Source organism: Echinops telfairi, unplaced genomic scaffold, assembly GCF_000313985.2.
Source record: "Echinops telfairi isolate 266 unplaced genomic scaffold, ASM31398v2 ScPeMD7_9;HRSCAF=40, whole genome shotgun sequence".
Lineage (NCBI taxonomy): Eukaryota > Metazoa > Chordata > Mammalia > Afrosoricida > Tenrecidae > Echinops > Echinops telfairi.
Genome location: NW_022103906.1, coordinates 37948021 through 37964550, shown reverse-complemented (window position 1 = coordinate 37964550; position 16530 = coordinate 37948021). Strand labels below are relative to the sequence as shown.

Below are 16530 nucleotides of genomic sequence, written 5' to 3'. Positions count from 1 at the left end.
GCATTCCTAGGCTAGTAGATGTCTCTTTCTCTGCCTTCTGTCTTCCCCTTCCTCCTGTGGGTTTCTAGTTTGCCCTTTTTGTAGGCCACAGTAATGAGGTTCAGGACCCAACATGTTCTGATACAGCCTCAACAAGAGCGTATTACAGGTACCCATGCAAACCCCCCTGTAACCAACTTTCTTCCCCATGGCAGAGAAACCCTACGTGGCAGACTCGAGCTTCTCCTTAGGCTTTCAGAGGCTGTGCGTACTGACTAGGTAGACAAGCTCCTCTTTATCTTGCTGGCTTCAAATTGTTCCCCTTACGGTTATCAGTTCACTGCTTCTCCCACTGTATCGCCAGGCTTCCTTATTTACCTCCAGGGTTTAGGATTCCAATATGTATTTTGTGGGACACCATTCAATGCATGTAAGTGCTCAGATTTGAAAATAACTCAAGGTTAAATAATAATGAATGGTTAGATAAATACTGACACACCTGATTGATTCTGTGTGATTATGAGCTAGTTTTATGAAAAATTTTGCCATGACAAAATGAGACAGTATGTTACAAATGTGATAGTATGTTACAGATAGTTTATGAGAGTATGCTACTTGTGTTCCAGTTCATGCATGCAGGGTTTATTCTAAACAAAATTTAAGCTTCTCTCTGTGATCTGGTGGATAGATACAGACAAATTCTTCCAGAAATCCTTAGGACGCTTTAAAGAAATCAAATCAAAACAGTGACTTCATTGTTTCTCTGTGCAATTGTTAATAAATAACTAACTAAAACAAGCCGACAAAATAAAAACTCATCAGTGAGCATCTGGGCCAGTTAAGCCAAGACAAAAAGATCAGTTTACAAGGCTATTTTGCAACTGCTTTTTGGGATTCTAGAAGGATAATCTTCATAGATTTTTCTTGAAGGACACAGGATCATCACAGAGACTTATTAGGAAGAAGTTTCAAGAAAATAGAAAAAATTGGTTAAGAAAAAGGCCTGGGAAATTACAGTATTCTTCAAGGTTAGCATGGCTGTCCTAAGAGAATTTCTTGGGAGCCTTATCCCATGTACCCTCAGGGAAAAAAACAAAACAAAACAAACCAGCAACTCTCACTGCCACCCAGAAAGACCTTATAGGACAAGGTAGAACTGCCCCGATGGGTTTCCAAGATTGTAACTCTTTAAAGGAGTAGAAAGCCCTGTCATTTTCCGCAGTTGCTGCTGGTGGTTTGAAAACGCTGACCTCGTAGATCACAGCCCAAAGAGTTACTACTGCGCCACTGGGGCTCCGGGTGCCCCACGACCCTCAAATTGTACCTTCAGCCTTCTTGTTCCCTAAACTCAGGTAACATTTGAAAGGGACATGATCTGAGTCCAGAGTGAATGCTAAAACTGCCATTTTGATGTGGTGTATATTGAAGAACACAACCTTCTTTACAGTTGGAGATGGAAAGTTAGAAATGGAAGCACTACCTTCAGAAATGTATAGGTTCAGATGCAAGATTTGCCAAGAAATAATAGCTTCACATTTTGATAATTTAGTTTAATAAAGGTTCCTATAATTTTTCAGAAAAATGTTTTGACATCCTCGTATGTACGCCATGCACCCATACCTACACACTAAATCTGTAGAAGAAAACTCTAGAATGAAATGTGTCAAATAATAAGTGGTATAGTATGAATCTTTGAGAATTCATGAGAATGATTAGCATTTTTTAAAATCTGTGTTATTTATACATTCCTATACTTGAGGTTTGTAAAAAAAAAACCCATAATTTGAATAAAATATATGTCATAAATATTAAAGACTGTAATATTACTTTTAGTTGATGTTACTGGAATATTTACAAGTTACAAGGTCATCATAAAAGAGATTCTACAAGGTTGTTTTCTGGTAATATTTCTCAATAAACAAAGAACAATATTCAGTTGTGAAATGTAATGTTTTCTGTTCAACAAAAGTGCCTTTACAAGAGCACAAGAACAGGCAGAAAATACTGTGCTATGTGGCACCAGACAGAGGTTTTGACCCCAAATCACACTTTAGAACACTGACAAGCTGCTTAACCTCTAGAGGCCTGGATGACTTCCAAGATAAGACAGTTGCCCAAGATTTCAACTACAGTGACCTCCTACTATAATGCCTGTATCTGAGTCACATTCAAAAAATGGTATCAAGACATATTACAATCAACTCAGCCCATATTTATATTTTGAGATATGTGGCTAAATGGCCACATTCCTTTTCTCCTTTTACTTTTTTTTAATGTAACCTGACATCTGACAGAAGAGTATTTCTTTCAAAGGGAATTTACTGTTTGCTCCTTATGTTTTTGTTTTTCCCCATTTGTTTCTTCTTTTGTCATAAAAAGATGGCAAGTCCCCGCTGTATTTGGTGTGCGGAGCATAAACACAGAGTTCTTCCTGAAAGGTAATTTTCCAAGAATAAAAAATATGAGAATGGTGTTTGATTGTTTAGTTTTTCTGTCATTCAATGTTGCATAAAATAGCCATTTTTTCATAACTATGAATGGCCTTACTCTTGAAAACTGTCAGTTACAAATGAAAAACGATAGCACTTTGAAAGCAAAACCTTTCCCAAATCCCACTAGATTTTCAAAACAATCTGAAAACTAGTCAGTGGTACACATTCATATACAAATGTATCCATTGTTGGAGGAAAAAATTAAGAAATAAGTTAGGAACTCTCCCTATTTTCAGCAATAAAAAAGTTACGATTTTGTTTTATATTTTTAAATGAATATTGTTAACATTTTAAAACAATTATTTCTTCTCAAAGATACTTTTTAAAATTTTTCTCTAATTCTGGAATTTTGTTGGAGAAGTTCAAGTCCATGGAGTCTGGAAGATGTTCCACTAGACTGGATCCCTTGGCATTCATTTACTGCTATGATACTTGTTCTTTTTTGTTTTTCTATTTAGAAAAAAAATATTTATTCTAAAATAATTTAAATATAGGAGAAGGAAAACTATGTCATAGAAATTTAAATATACAGTACTCCCATCACTCATGGGTTAATTTGGAAACTGCTTTAAAATCTTTCTAGATGAAAAAAGTGTTATTATGAGAATAGGCCTTATGCTAGAAACAAATTGTTTGCTGCTTGTTTCCATTAAGGAGCCCCATGGCATCGCGATAGAACCCTGAGCTACTAACCACAAAATCAACAGTTCAAACCCACTAGCCAGTCCTTTAGAGAAAGATGTGGGTGGCATCCATAAGGATTACAGCCCTGGAAACCCTACACGGTACCTCTATTCTGTCTTACAGGGTTGTTATGAGTTGGAATCAACCAGGTGGTAATGCATTTTAATAGATTATTGTTAGTAAAAAAACAAGGTCAGCCTTAGACCCAACTTTGGAGGCCAAATTTGTAGATGACTCAAGTGAGGACAAAACATATGATCTTAATTTAAAACTAAAGCAAAATTAAAACCCTTTTTGTGGTTACATCGGGAGCATGTTACTTGCACTTAGCACGCTCCCCAAATGACTCTGCCTTATGCAGTTTAACAAACATGATTTCTCCATCATTTGACCTATTCAGCTAGAATCACATTTAACTGGTCTTAAAGGCTTTTCTGTAAACACAGTCAGCTATATTTCCATAATTTGTTATTTACTCATAATCTGTCATGTAGAGTGAGAGCTTTAGTCCAAATCTCAAAATAAACTATCTATATCTATATCTATATCATCTATATCTATATACTCTAATGGACATTCTATCTAGCTCTACCTACCTTTTCAAATGACGCACTGCATTAAGTAAATCTGATGCAGAAGCCCTCTTTCAAGTGTCGAAAAGCAAGGATGTTACCTTGAGGAGAAAGGTACACCTGACCCAAGCCAGGGTATTTTTGATTGCCGCATATACATGGGAAAGTTGGAATTTGAATAAGGAAGATTAAAGAAAAGTCAGGAAAATGAGCGGATTCCGGGAACCCAAGAGGCAAGAGAATTTTGGGAATGATGAGGGCAACAAATGTATAGATGTGCTTTACACAATTGATCTATGTATTGTGATGAATTGTATGAGCCCCAATAAATTGATTAATAAAAAAAAAAAAAGAAAAGTCAGAGCATGTGGCCTAGTGTTCCACTAACACCGTAGTCCAACTGCACTGATTTTGGACTAGCGCTACCACACACACACTGCCAATGGAACAAGCAGACCTGTGTTGGAAAAGTACAGCCAGAATGTTTCCAGGAGGCAAAGATGGCAAAACTTTTCTCCTGTACTCTGGACCTGTAATCAGGAGAGACCAGTCCCTGGAGAAGGACATCATGCTTGGTAAAGTGGATCACCAAGTAGGAAAGCCCTGGAAGAGATGGATTGACACAATGGCGGTAACCATAGGAACAATGACAAGGCTGGCACAAGACCAGGCAGGGTTTCATTCTGTTGCACACAGACTTGCTCTGAGTCAGAATCTACTTGATCACACCTGACAACAACAACAACTTTTCAAACTTTCACTCCATGTAACTCCCTCAAGCACACATTGTGTTTCAGCTGTAGCTTGCTCTCCTGACTTTTGTATCTTTGCACAGGGTCATATTCTAGGTTGAAATGCCTTCTCCTAATATCCTCCTGGTCATCAAATATGTTCAGACTCTTCCAGAATGCAATCTCCTCTTATTAGACCTTCCCCAAACCCTTACAAGGACAGTTAGGTTCTCTCTACTTTAACTTTTTGAGAGTCTACATATTTCTGTTGGTGTGTTGATCATCCTTCTGTAATTATGTGTCTCAAATTTTAGTCTCTGAATCTTTTGAGAAAAGTAGCCATGTCTTAATCATCTTTAAGTCCCCTGTACCTGGAATTCTGTTTTCCATTAGGAGACATAGACATTCCTGTCAGCATCTCTACCCTAGGAACAAAAATATTTAGATAGTATAATGAAATAAATTGCGACAACTTGGGGAATAATTAATGCACTTTTGTAAATATTACTGAAATTCAAGTTTTTTGTTTTAGGAATTAAGAACGGTTTTTCAGATTTTCTTGAATGTGCTATCTAGTGCTTTTTGCTATTTTTAATTTGGCAGAATTAAAGATTTTCTCAATGGAATAATATGGCAACCTGGTAATATATGATAAGGACACAGGGAAGTGAATTATGTTAATATATAGTGATATAAAATGCTTCTGTGTTTATTAGATGTCTAGAAGGAGCCACACTCAAGCTGAAGCTTCCAGAAAAAGAAAACTTTTAGTGAGGTCTAGGGAAAGTCTGTGTTTCATAAATTCTATTAAATATTTGGTATGTAAAATTCCGGCTGTTGTTCTGAATTAAATGGGTTCAATGAATCCCTGATCTAATTAAGTAACCATATGGAGACAAGATGAATTTACATAAACAAAAGTAGAGAACTCAACTCTATTGTTTTGTCTTTTGGATTATGTAGCTTGCCTTCCTGGATTTGACTTTCTGCTGACATTCAAATTGTTATGGATCAATATGCTCACCAACAATATGTAGAATTTAAATAGCTTTTTCTAAGGTAACTTACTCTCTTTTAGTGTTGTAGTAAGGAGATCATGTCACTGTATAAAAATCTTCATTTAATAATGACCGGCTTATTAAAACTAATAATGTTGGGATCTGGCCAATGAGAAATCCTGTTCATTATATTTATGCTGGTGGCAGGATGTACAAGTGCCTGGTTATGGTCTAACCATTTTGGAGCTGTTTATTTAATAAACAGATGTTTTAAAGCATGCTATCAGAAATGTTGGACTGGTCAAATTTTACTAACATTTGCAGATAAGGCAAATGGCATTGCTACAAAATGATAAGCCCGCAAAACCAAAGCAAAACATAAAAACAACTGTTATCAAGCCGATTTTGACTCTGGGAAAGTGTATCTAGGATTGCTGAAACTGTGAATCTTTACAGTGGCAGACAGCGTCATCCTTCTACCAAGGAATGTCTGCTTGATTCAAACCATTGAGCCTGCAGTTAGCAGCCTGATGCTTAACCCAAGCTCTTTACAAAACCATAGAAACATTTATTAAATAAAGATAGCAAAAGGTAACAGTATTATATCTTGGTATATTCTCCATCTAAATTTATACCTTTCTGAAGGTGATACTTATATCTCTTTAACCTGTTCCCCCCTAAAATCCTGCACCCTTTGAATATTAGGGCAGTCTTAGCATCCTTAATGTACTCAACCTTCATTCTTTTTAAATGTTCTCTGGTTTGGGGGACTAAGTAGAAGTTTGGAGGTGCAAGAGCACAGCTGTAGGGCCGGTGGGTGTTTCAGTTCTGTTCTCAGCAGAGCCCTGCATCTCTAGGCCTGTTGGCTTCTCACTTGGCTGACAGTGCAGGGTTTGTTGGTTTGTTTTACCCTCACTGGAAGTGACTCTAGCCTGCAGTGTACCCATCTGTACTTCAAAAATAATAGATCAAAATGTTCAAATATCAGTAGTTTGGGATGACTGACCCTAAAGTGCTGGCAATAACCTTGTCACCAGACCCGTTTTTATTTGTTGAACCTTCGCCTGCTGGGCTCCTTGGGATTTCAATCGGAACATCAGGTGTTAAATATTCCTGCCGAAAAAGAAATGAAATTAATTCAAAAATTCTTCCCCTTTTATTTATTCACCTTAAACACTGTGGTTTGGTTTGGTTTTGCCTCTTTCTCTGCCTCTGATTTCGGCACGGATGTCTGACCAGTTGCGTTAACTAGTTGAGTGCTTTTTGTTTTCTCAAAAAAAAAATAAAGAAAGAAAGAAAGAAAGAAAAGAATTTCCACTGCGGAACTTCTCTGGAATTTGGCTGCAGCACACATTCGGACCCGAAATCACAGAGCAGCTAATAGCTGCTTAAGGTGGTACTTCAGGTGAATATGACATTTAATGTCAACGGTGAGTTGCCTCACATCTCATTAGAAGCTGTCTTTGGGGTTCTGTGCCTGACCTCTAGTCCATGAGGAGAGGCACCCATCAGATCCCTCAGCCTCCACTCTTCTGCAGCAGAAAACCAGCGCTCAGAGATCTGTGTTCTAATTCTTAATCCGCCATCTGCTAGTTAGGCGCCCTTTGGAAATTAAACTTATGGAAGCATTTCCTCCAATAAAAGCAGATGCTAAAATATCCCCACACCCCCACTTCCCCGAGAATTGGGAAGCTGAAAGTCTTAATCTTCTTTCCTTTGAAACTGACAGTAAACACTTTCCTTAGTAACTGCCAGTATTGGGTTTTAATTAAGTGAAGCATTTAGCACAGGGATTTTTTTTTTTAAATCATTTTATTAGGGGCTCATACAACTCATCACAATCCATACATACATCAATTGTGTAAAGCACATTTGTACATTCATTGCCCTCATCATTCTCAAAACATTTCCTCTCCACTTAAGCCCCCAGCATTAGGTCCTCATTTTCCCCCTCCCTCCCCGCTCCCCCCTCCCTCATGAGTCCTTGATTGTTTATAAATTATTATTTTGTCATATCTTGCCCTGTCCGACGTCTCCCTTCACCCACTTTTCTCTTGTCTGTCCCCCAGGGAGGAGGTCACATATAGTTCCTTGTAATCGGTTCCCTCTTTCCTACCCACTCTCCCTCTACCCTCCCAGTATCACCACTCTCACCACTGGTCCTGTAGGGCTCATCCGCCCTGGATTCCCTGTATTTCCAGTTCCTATCTGTACCAGTGTACATCCTCTGGTCTAACCAGAATTGCAAGGTAGAATTCGTGTCATGATAGTTGGAGTGGGGAGGAAACATTTAGGAACTAGAGGAAAGTTGTATTTTTCATGGTTGTTTTAAAGGAAGATCTAACTGTCTCAACTAAAAGTGTTTTTAGCCACAAGTCGGGCAACAGCTCCTGGGTGGCTCAGGCTCTCCTTGGTGTCAGGGCTGGTTTCTCTCTTCGCCTTTCCCAGTTTTCATCATGATCTTCCTAAGTTTCAAGCCAAGAAATTTAAGGCAGAAACAAGGAGGGTGGGGTGGGGGTGGGGCCAGGGACAGTACCAGCCACATGTTTTTACTGGGAAGTTAAATATTTCCGTGTTAATTTATGTTCCTGACTCATTGGTCAGATTAGAGGCACCTGCCCATTTCGACTCACACACACAAAAGTAAACTGGCTATGTTCCTTCTCCAGCGTCTATTTGTAAACATGTTATGCAATAAGGCCGTTGGCTGGGTCAGATGAGCTTCAGCAATTATTGCAACAAGTCCTAAAGTTTCCTCTGGATTACAGATCGATGACTAATTTAATATTCCAAGTTCATTTGCCTTAAGGCAAAACAAAACAAAACAAAGGAAACAAAACATCCTTGCAGTCTTCCATAAAACTATGTATTAAAGTAAAACACCTCTCTCCACACATAAGGAATAGGATTGTCATCAACTTCTAAGCCCCTAGAATTCCCAACTTCACCTCTTCCTCCCTTCCATTTTCTTACTTCCAGAATATCTTGAGGAATTCTTGGATAAGTAAGTACAAAGTCACTAGATGAGACTGAGCCTGGCAGTTATGCAGATTGGGGAGGGTGATGGGAGTGGTGGCCAGGATGAGGAGAGCATACTCATGGAGCCACAAGTTGAGCCTTCTTCCTGGCAGGAAGCTGCAAGGTACTTGGAATTAGCTTTGCTGCTTGGTTGCCAGTGAGCAGAAGGAAACCCTGCCTCGGCCGTTGTCATGTCCATGACTGCGGGGAGACGTGGATCTCTCTTACAGTTATTGTGTCCTTCCCTCCACCCGGGGGTCCTCTTCTTCCACTACATTGGACAATATTCGACTTTGTTTCATAGGACTTTCATCACCTCATTTCCAGAAGTGGATTTCCAGATCTTTCTGCTCATGGGCCTTGGTGTGGAAGAGCCCAGGGCATAATGATTCTGCACTGAATTGCTAAACATGAGGTCAGCAGTTTGAAACCAGCAGCCTCTGTGGGAGAAAGACCAGGCTTTCTACTCCCATAAAGAGTTACAGTCTTGGAAACTCACAGGGGCAGTTCTACCCAGTTCTAGATGGTTGGTAAGAGTCAGCATCAACTCCCTAGCAGTAAGTTTTTGTTCTTTGGCTGTTTATCTTAGTCAGGAAGCTGTGCTGAAATCGCCCCACCATGGTTGACTCTTCAGGTATTTGAAATACCAGTGACATAACTTCCAGCAACTTTCACATGTGACAAAGAATATTGAAAGTATTGTGGACTGCCAGAATAACAATTAAAAAAATCTTGGTTTGGAAAAAGGACACTCAGAAGCAAGGATGTTGAGACTTCATTTCATATATTTTGGATATGTTTCAAGAGACTCGTCCATGGAAAAGGACATCATGCGTGGTAGACTAGGGGTTCATTGGAATGGAGAATGGCCCTCGACGAGATGGATTGACACAGGGGTTACAACGTTGGGATCAAACATAGCAACACGTGTGAGGATGCTGCATGACCAGCCAGTGTGCCGCTCTGTTGTGAGTAGGGTCTTTATGAGGTGTAACAGATTTGATGGTTGCCTAACAGCAATGGCACTTGGCAACATCAGAGTGACTAGCAAGCCACCACATTGAAGAAACTGGCAAATGCATGGTAGTCTGGACGTTGGCTAATTGAAGAATTTAGGAAGGAGTAGGGAGTTTAGATGGTCTTAGGGTAACACCACTCCCAGCACTTCACCATAGAAAGCAAACTGTCAAGAAACAAAATAATGAAAATATCTCATATGTCTACTTCTAATTTCTCATTTATTTGTGGGAATAGAGCAAATAAACAATTATGCACTTATAAACATGTATCTATAATCTCTCACCTTCTGACTACCATTCCTGTAAATCAATTGTTTTCATGTCCCCCTCCTATTATGAATGCAGGCCCTTTTCTTATTCATATGTGATTTTGATATAACCTTATTCACACTTAATATATTCTATGACATTCTACCTTTTTTGTTCTCTTCCGAATATGACAATGCACACACCTTCTCGGGCAGAACCAGCCCACGCTCCTGCTCTGTTTCAGATCAGGGACTTAACTTGTTACTTGATCTAAAGGTCTCTATTAAAATGGCAGCAGAATAACATACCTGCTATTAGAGCTCACTCTGTTTTGTGACTTAGGTAGTTAAAACGATTTATGTAGTGGTCTAATGCCTTTATTTGTTCTTCGGCATTTCTTCTGTGCCCATAGATGTGTTCTCAGTATTTACTTAGAGAACATTAATTTTGGTTTCTAGACAGCCATATACACTCTTCAGTAATATATCTATGCTGTGTGACTAATTAAACAAAAACTCATCTTTCAAAAATGTAGCAGTTCGTTCAAGCTACCACGTTATCGAGTGACCCTCTTCTGCGACCGTGAATTTAGTGTGATAGCACTGAAGCACTTGTTGGGAGTGTGAGCTTTTAATGCTCATATAAAATATTTTAGTACCTTGGTCATTGACTTGAAAGAATGGATTTATGAAACCTATGGGGCCTTGATATTTATTGAAGATGAAAATTGGCAAGAGCAGTCAGTAACAAAATGAATTAATATATAATATACTTTATGAAGTTCATTGTAAATACAATTTAAAATGTTAAACAATAAAATAAAAACCCTCCCATTCTATCCTGAAATTCCTCTTACTTCGCATGGCATATGCACACACATTTTATTTTCTAAGTGACTATATTATACTATTATGACATCAACTGTTTGGTTTCACACTATGTATATGTTTATGTTGATTCTTCAGTCTTTGAATTATTTACACCTGAGTTAGCTTTTCAATTACAATTACATTTTAAGCTTTATAGTATTTTTATCCCTTTGTTATGTGAAACTTAAAAGAAAAAAAACTATTATTATTCTCAAGTTTGTGTACCTCGGTGGGAAAAAAGAATCTTGTTTGAGAGAAATAGGCTATTGTTATATATAATTCACTGCAGTCTCAAATATGGCTTGTGTGTTCCCAGTTGCAAGGATTCTTTTTTCATAACTTAGTGTCTTTTATTTTCTTCCCCACAGAAATTAAAATCATCAACAGTCATAGTTCTTGAAGTATTATTATTTATTTATTTTAATATATTAGAGAATGCCCCAAAAGTTCTTGACACTATTAGGGTTTATGTTTATTTTTAACAATTCTTATTTGTTAAAGGAAGCTGTCTTTGTTTTGAATTAAATTGGCGGCATACAGAAAGCCAGGCTAGATAGAAAGATGCACCCTGCTTCTAGGCTTTGCCAAAGAACTAGAACCTGAGGAGGGTAGTTCTTCCAATGGTTTCATTAATTCCTATCCCCACCAGTAAACCAGCCACATATGTGTCCAAGTAGAATTATATACAATAGATTGTCTTTTTGTTTTCTTTTTACTGGGGGCTTTTACAGCTCTTATGACAATCCATTCATCAATTGTATCAAGCACATTTGTACATATGTTGCCATCATCATTTCAAAACATTTTCTTTCTACTTGAGCCATTGGTATCAGCTTCTTTTTCCCCTCCCTCCCTTTTTCAGTAGCTAATTTTTCACAAGTAGATGACCATGCTTGTCCTTCCAGGCACTTCTGGGTGAACCCAAACCCATCGTTCGGTTAGGAGGGCAGCAAATGAAACATTTGTGCCACCCAGAGCCTTCCTTTTCCCCGCTTCAGAGAAAAGGCTGATTAGGGCCTCATGGAATAGCACTTTGGGTGCCTCGTAGGTGCTGTGGATGTTCTTGCTGTCTGTCCTTTTGCTAGAATGGCCTTTGGACAGCAGAGAGCTTACTCGCACCAGCCATCTCCTTATTGATCGTTCCACAGTCAACTGCTACAGCTTTCGATTTTGTTTCCTGGGCCTTAAACCTCATTAAAAACAGTGAAGAGCCTGGAAAGCAAAGTGTTGGCCCCTTTGCATTCCCTTTTTATTTTGTTTCTCTCTGCTCCTCTGTTGCTAAAGGTTAAGGGAGAACAATATCTTTCTCTTCCTTTAAAGAGGTGGAATTATAGGTCTTAAATGGAAAACTATAACTCTTTAGAGATTTAATTTTCTTTTCAGCTTTTGGTATGATTTAGAGTAAACGAGAGCTAGTGGTTTCTGGAGGACAGAGCCATACCCAACGTAGGGAGCACAAGCCCACATGTCTTAGAAGCAGTGGTATATTGGTGAGATGCGAGCTAGCTGAGGCATGCTTTAGACGGAGTACCAGACAATCTTCAACGTTTCATCAGTAAAGAAAGAAGATACATTTTAATTTATCTTCATCATCATCATTCATAAACATTAGAGGGAAAACTCTATTTCCATCTTTTATCCAAGTTTCAAAGAATCTTGAAGCTCACATTGAACCCTTTGGGCTAAGCAGTCGTTATCTCAAATAGCGCATCTTGAGACTTAGTCTTTACCTCCACAGATGGATATCTCAAATCTCTCATCAATGGCTCTCACATTCAAACTTGCAATGTGAAGGTTCCACTATTTACTATTGTCCTCTCTCCAATAATAGTGAAGTATGTTTGTTCCCCCAATAGCACTGGCAGTACCGAAGGAGCTGCTCTTTTTGTGGTTTGGCATCATTGAGTTGGTTCCCACCAAACCCGGCCCGGTTCTACGTCATCCTCACAATTCTTGTGATATCTGCGTCCATTGTTGCAGTCATTTTATCAATCTATCTTGTGGGGGAGGTTCCCCTCTTTTTCAATGATCCTCTGCTTTACAAAGCATGATAGCTTTCGCCAGAGACAAGCTTCTCCAGATAACATGTCCAACATATGTGAGACTGTTTGGGTATGGTCACTTCTAAGAATCATTCTGTCTGTATTTCTTTCCACACAGCTTTGTTTCATTTCTGTCAGTCCATTATATATCCACTATTCTCCACTAGCACGACAACTGAAGTCCACAAATTCTTCTCTGGTCTCTCATCATTGTCCAGCTTTCATGTGCAGTTGAGGCCATTGAAAATACGGTAACTTGGCCCAGCTACAGCATAGCCATCAACGTGGTATCTTTGCTTTGTAACACCTCAATACAGCAAAACAACAGCAACCGTGTGTGCCACTGGTGCCAAACAATTCCAGTTCAATAGCTAAAAGATAATTAATCTGCTGCAGTCTTAGAAACATGCTGTATTAATATGATGAAAGTGTCCCAGCCTAGATTGTTACAAGGTGGGGTTGAATTCTGCGTTCCACTTCACGCGCTGTCAGTCACGCCTATGTTCTGATGTATGGATGTCCTCTTCTGTTTTACAGGAACCGACAATGGTGAAGTCCTGCCTGAATCCATTCCATCAGCTCCTGGGACACTGCCTCATTTTGTAGAAGAGCCAGATGATGCTTATATCATCAAGAGCAACCCCATTGCTTTGAGATGCAAAGCAAGGCCAGCCATGCAGATATTCTTTAAATGTAATGGGGAGTGGGTTCATCAAAATGAGCATGTCTCTGAGGAAAGTCTGGATGAGAGTTCAGGTAAGAGAATTGTTTTAGTGTAGTTTCTCTAACAGAAATACTGTCATTGAACAGCTGTATAGATATGTATCCACACACCACACTCACAATTTAGGAAGACAGATGTTAGAGGTGAAACACTGACTCCGGAGGAAGTTGTTCTGTCTGTGTCAGCAATGAAGGAAGAGTGTTGGCTCCTTGACATCTGATTCCTGGCTCTTTGGGGATTTCCATGTGCCTTCGCATCCCTCTTACCCCATTTATCTTCTGCTTGTTTGTTTAAATTTCATCTGTATATGAAGAGATTAACTCATGATGCACCCTTTACTAACCCTACCTAATTAGCATGACAACGACATCTCATTCCCACATGGGATTATACCCTAGGCATATTGGTTAGGAATCATATCACATGTATTTCATTTTGCTTGGATCCACAGTCAATGCTCATGGAAACAGCACATAACAAATCAGATAATGCATTGCACTGGACAAAGCTGTTGCGCAAGACCTGTTTAACATGTGGAAGAGCAAGGGTGTCAGCTGGAGGCCTAAGATAACCTGCCCCGAGCCATGACTAACATAACTACGTAATACAAGTACAATTGAAAATGCACGAGCCCCGTTTGCATTTCATATTTTATTAGTGAACAAATAAAAGTAATTGCTACATATACAAGCGGAAGTATAAGTCACAATCCTCTTTTCTGGGGCTGATCACATGGCTACAGCTGGTAGTTAGCTACTATCCATTCCATATTCCCTTTGTGTTCAGTAAGCAGCTCAGCTGGTCATGGCTCTTTGACTGATAGGGTGACCCACACATTATTCCTGAGGAATCTGAGCCATTAATAGTCATGTAAGAATTGAGGTGCTGTAGTTTACCATTAACTTTAATCACAGGGCATGGTAATAATAAGAGAAGATCTAAAGAATCTCCTGGATTCCATGTATATGCTTATTTACCTCCACTATGGAATACTGACCCCATTCCCCCATGATAATCAGGATCAATCACACAAATCAATACATAACACCCTTCTTTGCTTGTTGATCCAGAGGCATAGGGGTCAGAAAAGGTCAGGAGTTATTCTGTTAACTTCCAGTTCAATGGAATATGTGCTGGGTCTTCAGGTAGGAGGAGTATTCCTCCCTCTGGAACTAAGAATTCCAGACATGAAGAGTGTAGGATTGCATGGACAGGAAGCAAAAATATTATGAGTGAGTAATAGGGAGTAGTTCTACTTCCATTTCTACACCTTGTTTCCTGCAATCCTGGCTATTAGAGAAAGAGCATCATATATTGGGCACAGGTGTAGAGCACATACAGCCTCCTAGAAAAAATTGTCCTGACTATGTAAGGTGTTTCCACCTAGCTGGGGCCATAGTTGTATCCACTGTTGAGATCAGTGGATTCCATGAGCATGGACTCATTGCTATACATCATTTACTATGAAGTGAGTCCTTTTATCAGAGGCAATGCTGTACCTGGTGGATAAGAGATTATTTAAGTCCCCAAAGGTAATTTTGGCAGAAGCATTTGTGTGCAGGGAAGGCAAATACCAAGGAAATGTCTATTTTAGTAAGAACAAAATGCTGCCCTTTCCATGATGGAAGTGAGCCTATGTAACCACCTGGCTACCATATTGCTGGTTGTTGTCCATGAAGATTGGACTCAGTGTTGCTCTCTGCTGCTGGCAGATTGGGCACTCAGCAGTGGCAGTAGCCACGCCAGCCATGGTGAATGCATACCCATATTACTGAACCCACGTATAATCTCCATCTCTGCCACCATGGCCACTTTGTTCATGTGCCCGTTGGGCAAGGGAAGGAGGGATTGGGGAAAGAAGATGACTAATTTCCACAAATGTGTCATCTGCTAAAGTCCTCCGCTGCAAAAGTAATCCTTTGGTGAGCATTCACAAGAGACAAATTTTTTCACTTTTTTGGCCCATCCAGAGAGGTCTAACCACCCACTCCTTACCCACAACCCCTTGTCATCAATTTTCCAATCATGATCTTTCCAAGACCAACCAGCCAAGCCATTGACCACAGCCTATGAATCAGTATATAGTTACGCATTTGGCTGTTTCTCTTTCCAAGAAAACGGAATGATGAGGTGTACTCTGCCCACTGGAAGGCTTTCCCTTCACCACTGCCCTTCAAGGTGATCCCTGAAAGGGACTATATTGCTGCCTCTGTCCACTTGTGAGAGGCACTTGCATATCTTTCAGAACTGTCAGTAAAGCAAGCACGAGATTTCTCTTCCTCAGTTAACTGATTGTAAGGAACTCTCCACGATGCTATTATTATTATTACATCAGCATTCTTTTAAGATTGCAATTCGTTTTTATCCCAAATTCAGTTTGTAAAGGTACAGACTGGAAGAAAATGGGACAATGAGAGAAGTGGAGACCATAGGCAGCTGGGCCACCTCTGAAGCAGTGCCTTCAGGTGCTGCTCTAGCCTGATCTCACATACATCACTTCCATTTAATGATGGACTGCTGTGGTGCACATCCCACTTTATGACTCTTTGAGTCAGACACCACCCAGTTCATGATGGACAGCTCAGGGCGAATAGTGACTTGGTGGCCCATGGAAGTTAGGAAACAATGGAATAATCCAAGTGAGAGAAAATGAGGTCTGGTTTTTAAGTGATGACCATAGATATTAGATGCTTGATATATGAATAAGTTTGATAAATAGGAATTGATAACTAATTGATCACAAGATGTGAGAAATTGAGATAAAAATGAATTGCAATCTTAAAAGAATGATGAAGCAATTATTATAGTGAATTCAGCAAGGAGAATAACCTGAGGTTAGATGCTGATAATTGAATTTGAATAGTTTTTGACTCATTTGCTGTGCCAAACTGCTAAGTCAAGGTCTTAAATAACCAAGAAAGACATGGCTTAGATACCGACATGGAATAAAACAATATTTTACTATCACAGAAAAGAGAAGGTACAAGATCAGCTTCAATAATGTGTATTAGTCCCCCGTGGTCAATGGCTTACTCCTGGCAGTTCCTTAATAGAGAAGAATAAAGAAAGTAGGACATTGGGAAACTTAGTTCCTAGCCTTCATTTTCAAGGAATGTTCTGGAACCAAAGACTGATGAAACACACTATGTGAGG

General features: G+C 39.4%; 1 protein-coding gene across 1 annotated transcript in view; it reads left to right on the top strand.

Moving 5' to 3' along the window:
• The first annotated feature begins 13072 nt into the window (after positions 1 to 13072).
• The window catches only part of UNC5D (unc-5 netrin receptor D), a 345871-nt gene continuing 342413 nt past the window's right edge, over positions 13073 to 16530 (top strand). The window contains exons 1-2 of the mRNA XM_004696203.4: positions 13073 to 13106; positions 13191 to 13409. Of these exons, the coding sequence (XP_004696260.2) occupies positions 13073 to 13106; positions 13191 to 13409 (253 nt within the window). The remainder of the gene's footprint in view (positions 13107 to 13190; positions 13410 to 16530) is intronic.